Source organism: Camelus dromedarius, chromosome 12, assembly GCF_036321535.1.
Source record: "Camelus dromedarius isolate mCamDro1 chromosome 12, mCamDro1.pat, whole genome shotgun sequence".
Taxonomy (NCBI): domain Eukaryota; kingdom Metazoa; phylum Chordata; class Mammalia; order Artiodactyla; family Camelidae; genus Camelus; species Camelus dromedarius.
In genome coordinates this window covers 134,751-142,578 of record NC_087447.1, presented here as the reverse complement: position 1 = coordinate 142,578, position 7,828 = coordinate 134,751, and the positions used below count along the sequence as shown (strand labels likewise).

The 7,828-nt window shown below is 64.1% G+C and overlaps 2 protein-coding genes and 1 long non-coding RNA gene across 3 annotated transcripts; 2 read left to right on the top strand and 1 right to left on the bottom strand.

Moving 5' to 3' along the window:
- Positions 1-1,389: 1,389 nt before the first annotated feature.
- Positions 1,390-2,574, top strand: LOC116152066 (interferon-induced transmembrane protein 1). The gene is made up of 2 exons (XM_031448066.2): positions 1,390-1,732; positions 2,232-2,574. Exons 1-2 carry the CDS (start codon positions 1,547-1,549, stop codon positions 2,421-2,423), a joined length of 378 nt encoding a protein of 125 aa, XP_031303926.1. The 5' UTR covers positions 1,390-1,546; the 3' UTR covers positions 2,424-2,574.
- A 114-nt stretch (positions 2,575-2,688) lies between these two features.
- Positions 2,689-6,134, top strand: LOC135322616 (uncharacterized). The gene is made up of 2 exons (XR_010383265.1): positions 2,689-3,883; positions 4,231-6,134. It is a non-coding gene; the product is annotated as an uncharacterized LOC135322616 (long non-coding RNA).
- Positions 6,000-7,124, bottom strand: LOC105105730 (interferon-induced transmembrane protein 3). Its single transcript, XM_010999546.3, has 2 exons — positions 6,768-7,124; positions 6,000-6,272 (listed from the first exon to the last, which is right to left on the bottom strand). The coding sequence occupies exons 1-2, from the start codon at positions 7,014-7,016 to the stop codon at positions 6,081-6,083; spliced, it is 441 nt and encodes a 146-aa protein (XP_010997848.3). The 5' UTR covers positions 7,017-7,124; the 3' UTR covers positions 6,000-6,080.
- Between the last annotated feature and the right edge of the window lie 704 nt (positions 7,125-7,828).

The window sequence follows — 7,828 nt, the reverse complement described above, 5'->3', positions numbered from 1 at the left end:
ATTCCCCACGGCCTATGGTCACCTCTGCACTGGAGGCCTCTTCTGTCTGCTGGGTCCGCCACCTGGTGGAAAGCTGCCCAGGGCAGAGCTACGGCCCCGCACTGGCCACAAACACGGATGTCGCGCTGGTGGAGGGAACAGCCTCGGCTGGAGCATCATCCCAGACGCAGGCAGGGGCAGCGCGTAAGGGCCTGCGGGCGTCCGCCCCGCCCCCGCCGACCTCACCCCAGACCGGGCGCCAGGCCCAGGCCTCAGACTGCCCACGCGTGCACGTCCGCCCAGGCGATCAGGGCGGCCTTCTGGGTCGGTGTGGGCCCAGCAGGAGAACAGGCCACACCAGGTGTCTCAAGATGAGGAGGACTTGAAACGAGGAGCGGGTCACAGAGAACGCCTGGGTCCGTGGGCCCGGAGGTGCTCAGGGCGGGGGCAGCTGACGCCTGTGAGGGAGCCCAGGGCAGCGGCGGAAGTGGTCAGGGCCTGGACAGCTGGAGGAGGCCCCAGGGCCAGAGGCCTGCCTTCTGGGGGGCGTGGGGGCCACTGGGGGCCCTGAGCCCACGGGAGCCAACTCGGGTGAGGCCTGTAGGTCCTAGCAGGACAGTCCGGCCCGGACCATCGCATCCCACCCGCTCCTCCACCCAGGTGGTAAGGGCGCAGGCGGCACCCAAGACGCTGCCGTCCCTTAGTTTCTGGAGAGCTGAGTCCTGGCCTGAGCTGAGCTGACCCCGTCCATCCCTGAGAAGGGGGCACAGGGCCCACAGCCAAGGAGCTGTCCCACCAACACCCAGTTCCTGTGTGAAATGCCAGGGGTGGGGGGAAGGAGGGAGGCAGCGGAGGTGGGGCCGCACAGGCACGCAGGCCCTGGGCCCCGAAGCTGCTGCCTAAGGTCTCCCACCACGGCTGCCTCCTCGGGTCAGCAGCTCCCAGTGTCCTGCTCATGGGAGCCCTTGGGAGATCATGGGAGGCTCCCCCGGGGCAGGCAACACGGGCTTCTGGGTGCCCACCTGCAGCCAGGCAGGCCCCCAAGCCCGCCTGGAGCTCGGAATCAGAACCGGGACGGCACAGTGCGCGTCAGGGGGAGGGTGTGCAGCTGCGGTGTGGGCTCTGGGGTGCGGCCCTCTCTGGGGGCTGGGGTGTGGGGGCTGTGAGGGGCTGGCAGGGCCCTGCGTGGGGGCAGGGAGGGCCTGCAGCAGGCTTGGGTCCCCAGACCCCCAGGCCAGGGAAGAGCCCCCGGGGCCTGACCACACCCCTATATAGGGGTGGGGGCGGTTGAGCAGGACCTGCAGCTCCTTCAGAGCCCTCAGGCTCCCTCCCCCCTTCCCTAGTGTAACTTGACACTCAGTGGTTCAACGGGCCTCCTACGGCCAGCCCATTTCCAATTCCCCAAGCACCAGGAAGAGGAAATTTCAGAGGATTCAAAACATCTGGGGAAACAGAGCGTCCCTTGAGCACCATCCAGGCGGTCCAGGCGTCGGACCACAGCTGCTCACTCCCCTGCTCAGAAAACCCACTTCTGAGACACCAGCACCTGCTTCTCTCAACTCCTGAGATGCTCAAAGAAGAGCACCAGGTGGGGGTGCTGGGAGCTCCCAATTACCTGGCCCCCGTGCCCCCCACCGTGATCAACATCCGCAGTGAGACCTCCGTGCCCGACCACATCGTCTGGTCCCTGTTCAACAGCCTCTTCCTGAACGTGTGCTGCCTGGGCTTCGTGGCATTCGCCTACTCCGTGAAGGTGGGAGGGTGCCTGGGGGAAGGAGCGTGAGCCCGGAGAGGCCCCTGCCCAGACGGCATGTGGCATGTGGGAGGCCTTGTGCATACAGTTCTGTGTGTGTGTGTGTGTGTGTGTGTGTGTGTGTGTGTTTGTGCGCGCGCGCGCGCGCACGCCCAGGTGTGCAGGTCGTGATGAGGTTGCAGGGGTGCGTGGGGATGACCAGGTCAGCCTTTTGCCCCGTGGTGGGGCGGGCGGCCAGTAGGAGGCCAGAGCAGAGGGACGGTGAGCCCTGGGGCCTCCTGGACAGGCTGAGAGTCTGTGAGGAGGGAGATCCAGGCCCCAGGAGGGGAGGGAGGGCCCGCCGGGCACGGTCCTGCTCAGGCTGTGGGGGGACGGGCAGGGGTGGGTCCCCACCTGGGTGGATGGACACTGGGGGACCAGCAGGGGAGGACCAGAGTCTTGGCACCTGGCCTTCACCTGGCCCGGCCCCAGGTCCCCCTCACCATCTCTTCTCCCCCAGTCCAGGGACCGGAAGATGGTGGGCGACGTCCTTGGGGCCCAGAGCTATGCCTCCACCGCCAAGTGCCTGAACGTCTGCGCCCTGGTGCTGGGCATCCTTCTGACCATTGGAGTCATCGTTCTCCTCGGGGTTGGACATGTGGCAGTCTACCAAATGGTTTCAGAGTTTATGAAGAAGAATAGAGGCTACTAACAGCTACCCATGGAAGGCAGCCCAGGTCTTCCACCATCCACTGCTGTCCCTGCCCCTGAGGCTGGGAGCCTGCTCTCAACCCACCCTTTACACAGCAGTTTATAAACACACCTGATGACAACTGAATTCAATAAAGTGCACTTGTATGTGAGGGTGCAGTGATGTCCCAGGGGAGGGGGCACGGCTGGGAGTCCCCAGATGTGAGGGTGCAGTGAAGTCCCCGGGGAGGGGGCACGGCTGGGAGTCCCCAGATGTGAGGGTGCAGTGAAGTCCCTGGGGAGGGGGCACGGCTGGGAGTCCCCAGATGTGAGGGCGCAGTGATGTCCCCGGGGAGGGGGCACGGCTGGGAGTCCCCAGTGGCCCGACTGCAGAAGCAGATAGCAGAGCCGGTGTTTCACCTGGATGAACAGAAACCCCCAGAGGAAAGACCACTTCCTCCCTCCAAACCCGCCTGGCCCTGCTGGGTGAGCGACTGCTCAGTGTCCCGGGAAGGTCTCCCAGAAACTGGGGACCCTGGGGCATTGGGTGTGAACCTTTGCCAGAGCCTGGGCTGCACCCAGAGAGGTGGGGACCGTCCTCAGCCCAATGCGGGAGAAAGGCCCCAGACCTGTGTTCCCATCTCTGAGGCCCCAGAGGGAGTTGGTGGGTGGGGAAGGGGCACCCTGCCACAGACCACCGTGCCCTGCACACTATCCCGAGTGTGCTGGGCGTCACCCTGGGGAGGCAGGAGGAGCCCAGGCAGCCTCGCCTTGTGTCGAGAAGGTGACCCCTTCTCCACCTGCCCCTGGACACGCCCAGAGAGCTGAGGCCAAGACCTGCTGGCTCTCACTGAAGTCTCAGCCCTTCACGCTGGGTTCCCTTCAGTCCAGGCACCCAGGAGGGAAGGGCGCCCACCCCCCGCAGTGGCCTAACTCCGAGGCCACGCTGCTTGGGGTCCTCACTGGTGGGCGGTGTCTCAGAAGAGGCTGCCCACGCTCTCTCGGGTCCCACTTCATCACGGGAGGCTCGGCCCAGGGAAGGTGGGTCCTGGAGGAGGGGAGGCTGGCAGACCTGCCCCTCTAGGCCCAAAAGGACTTTCTCCAAGCTGGGGCTGGGGGCCAGAACGCATGACCCTGACCCCAGCCCCAACAGGGAAGACTAGGCGGGTCCCACATTCCCCTGTTGGGCAGCCGTCCAGAAGGGCGATGGGCATTGAGCCCAACCCCACCTGTGCTCCACTGACTCGGGATTAGGCTCCTGCCAGGTGGAAGACCCCCTCTCTTGGCAGCTAGCAAAGAACTAGGGATCTGGAGCTTTCCAAAATAAGCAGGTGATGTCCCAGGCATCGCGCCGGGGAACTGTAGGTCCCTTCCAAGGTCCTGGGTGCTGACCGCTGGGTCCTGAGCAGCTCTAACCCTTGGAGCCACACCACCAGCTCTGGTTCTGACGTGGGCAGTTACAGTGTCCTGTGGCACCTGCAGGTGGGCGCTGCCTGGTGAGGTGGACGATCTATGCGGGGCTGAGAGAGCTGGGCGAGCTGGGAGCACTGAACGCTGGAGGGCCCAGAGCTGGGAGAACAGTGAAGTGGGAGGAGGAGGGCGCGGAGGTGGGGGAGGAGGGCAAGGAGGGGGAGAGGAGGGCAAGGAGGCGGCGGAGGAGGGCAAGGAGGCGGCGGAGGAGGGCATGCAGGCGGCGGAGGAGGGCATGCAGGCGGCGGAGGAGGGCACGGAGAGGTTGGGATGGTGGGCCAGGAGGACACAGAGCCAGGACCGGGCGCACAGGTGGGCGGCAGCAGCGTCAGAGGCCTTTCTGGACATTTTCCGAATAGCCCTGGAGAGAGAATGCTCTTCTGCTTTGCCTGGAGGAAGTCGCACCTTACGACTCCTGCTGAGGGGGCACGAGGGCGGAACAGGACACCTGTGCTCCTGGGAGGACAGAGGGTTGCTCCTGGCCGCACACCGCCGGCTCCCTTGCCAGGCACTGCTGGTCCGGAAGATTCCATCTGCCCAGCCCACCCCAGCAGGGGTCCGTGCCGCTGGGCAGCGCCTGCTCCAGACTCCAATGCTTTGCTGGCTGTTGGCCCCTTCCCACCTTGGAGTCGGTCCTTCCCAACCCAGAGCGCCAGGTCGGCTTGCCTTCCCTCCTCCAGGGCCAACCTTCCCGGGCTCTGTCCCCACGCCTGCTGACAGGAGTCAGATCGCCCGGGAGAGGGGGCTTCTCCATGGCCCGCCCTGGGACCCCCAACACCCCATTTCCTGGACTCAGGTTCTGCTGCCGGGAACAGAAAAGGGGTGTGGGTGAGGGCTGGGGCTTACTGACTAAAGAACTGCACGACCTGAAAGTTAAAATTATGTTTTATCTGGTGGGCTTTCTGAGGACGTCAAGCCGGGAGGCAGATGGCTCTGAAGGACTGCCCCGAGAGGTCGGGGAGGAGCCAGGACACAGGGGAGCTTTGTAAGACGCCAGGCGGTCGGCACATCAAAGATTACTGTTCATTAAGATCAACTACCTCGAGGGAAGGAATTTCAGGTGTCTCTGTGTCTGGGAAGATGCCAGAGTCTGGGCTCCTTGGAATCCTTCCTGTGATGTGCAGCTGAGCTCCTAGGGCCAGTGTCCGGGCTCTCCCCGCCTGAGCCCCTCAGGGCTCAGGGCTCAGGGCTCAGGGCTCAGGGTCCCGGGTGGCTGCCGTGGCTGAGGACTGGGTGGCTGCAACATCCTTTGCTTACGGACACGGCAGGTGATATCGTCCACTCACAGGAGGGCCCGCAGCTGGGGTCAGGTGGCGGGGAGGAAGGGGCAGGCGATGGCCACCCCAGCTCACACCGCACCTGCCCAGCTGGTTGTGGGCAGGGTCTGCCCCGGGGCCACCCCGTGCCCACAAGCCTGGAGGCCACGGCAAAACCGGACGGGGGGCTGATTTCCAGGGCAGGGGGGTCTCCTCCACCTGAAAAGCAGGGACCGCCGGGGCCGTCCCTCCACAGGTGGACCAAGGGCTCCTGCAGCCCTCCCACTGACGGGGACCCCGGGGTTGAGGGCTACGGACCACCAAATGCAGCCTCATGGTGGGGTCTCAGACAGCCCCAGAGCCCCCGGGACGTGGGGCTGACACCCACCTCACACGCTGGGACCAGCGGGGACTCACTTTCTTCAGTCCCTGCAGACCTCACTCTAGCAACCAGTCAGCTGCGACGTGAGCCTCAAAGCCTGCTGGCCCCACTCCCAGCTCTGAAACAGCCCTGTAACTTCTCAGGAATGTCTTTGTCTTTGTAACCCCCACCGTGTTTACTTCCCTCGGAGCACATTTGACTTGCTACTCGAATGTGTGCCTCCCAGTTGCAGATCCTAAAGCTCCCCCAAAAAGCCTTTTCTCTCTTTTGCAGGCTTCTGCGGGCTTTCTCTCTCTCTCTGTCTCGTTTTTTTTTTTTCTCGACAGGCAAGGGAGTTGGACCGAGCACAGCCCGCCCCCACAGGGCCCATCTTGGGCCGGGGCTCAGGCCCCTGGGCAGCAGAGCAGGAGGGAGAGGTGGGGCTGGGCTGTCTCAGGGGCAGGCGGGAGCTCTCAGCAGGGCGCCCTCCCCAGGTGAGAACACAGCAGCCTCACACAGGAACGCCGGCTTTTATTCAGCTGTAGACGGGGGTGTGTATAAACTGCTGTGAAGGGGTGGCCGCGGGCAGCTACTAGTATCCTCCATACTCCTTTATGATCTGTGAAACCGCCTGGAAAATCATCAGGGAGCCGGTGGCAAAAATAATGATGAACACGATGGTCAGAAGGATGCCCAGCACCAGGGCGCAGACGTTCAGGCACTTGGCGGTGGAGGCATAGCTCTGGGCCCCAAGGACGTCGCCCACCATCTTCCGGTCCCTGGACTGGGGGAGAAGAGATGGTGAGGGGGACCTGGGGCCGGGCCAGGTGAAGGCCAGGTGCCAAGACTCAGGTCCTCCCCTGCTGGTCCCCCGGTGTCCATTCACCCAGGTGGGGACCCACCCCTGCCCGTCCCCCCACAGCCTGAGCAGGACCGTGCCCGGCGGGCCCTCCCTCCCCTCCTGGGGCCTGGATCTCCCTCCTCACAGACTCTCAGCCTGTCCAGGAGGCCCCAGGGCTCACCGTCCCTCTGCTCTGGCCTCCTACTGGCCGCCCGCCCCACCACGGGGCAAAAGGCTGACCTGGTCATCCCCACGCACCCCTGCAACCTCATCACGACCTGCACACCTGGGCGTGCGCGCGCGCGCGCGCACACACACACACACACACACACACACACACACACACAGAACTGTATGCACAAGGCCTCCCACAGGCCACGTGCCGTCTGGGCAGGGGCCTCGCCGGGCTCACGCTCCTTCCCCCAGGCACCCTCCCACCTTCACGGAGTAGGCGAATGCCACGAAGCCCAGGCAGCACACGTTCAGGAAGAGGGTGTTGAACAGGGACCAGACGATGTGGTCGGGCACGGAGGTCTCACTGCGGATGTTGATCACAGTGGTTGTCACGGGGGCCGGGCTCTGGGAAGCCCCCAGCACCCCCACCTCGTGCTCCTCCTTGAGCATCTCATACGCCGGGGGTATGCCCACGTGGGCACCGGGGAAGGCGGCCTGGGCGACGCGGTTCATGGTGCCAGAAGAGAGAAGCTGCGGTCGGGACGGCGGCACGGTGCTCGGGGGACCCACCCTCTCCCCAGTAGTTTCGATTTCTCTAAAATTTCTCTTGCCTGGAGTTTTGGGAAACGGAAATGGGCTGGTACTGGGGGCGGGCTGAACCGCTGCGTGTCAGATTACACAGGGGTGGGCGGGAGGGGGGCCGGGGGCTCAGAGGGCGCTTCCTGTCCCAGAGGCTGGAGGTGGCCGAACATTTTCCTTCCTCCCTCCATGGCCTGACTTGGCTGAGATCCCCTGTTTCAAAAAGACAGGTTGTCTGGAAAAAAGTGAATATGAGTTGAATAACATGCGTTGCATCCTGTGTACATGGGAGACCCCCAGGAAAACTGAGAAACTCCCCGAAATGGCTGAAGCTGCGACAGGAGGGAGGCAGGCAGGGCACAGCCATTAAAGGAACCACACAGCCATTAGCACCAATATTTCGGGAGGTTTGGTGCCGGTTGACCTTGAGCCTCCCGGCTCATTGTAAAGTAAGAGCCTGCTGAAGGGCCCTCCCACGGGGGCCGGGGCAGTTCCGAGGCTGACCATAAAAGGTCAAAAAGTGGGCAGCGGCCCCGTTCCTGGGAACCCCTGCCCCTTCCCCGAAGTGGTTGGAATAACCCTCCCACTTGTCAGCACAAGCAGCTCGCGAGCCCAGAGAAGCTAGCAACCCCACGCCTCGCGGCCTCTGGATCCCTCCCCACGGGAGCAGCCCCACACGCGGTCTAAGGAGTAAATCCACTTTGTCTCAGTCGTGGCTCGATCCGGAATTCTTACCTGCACGACGC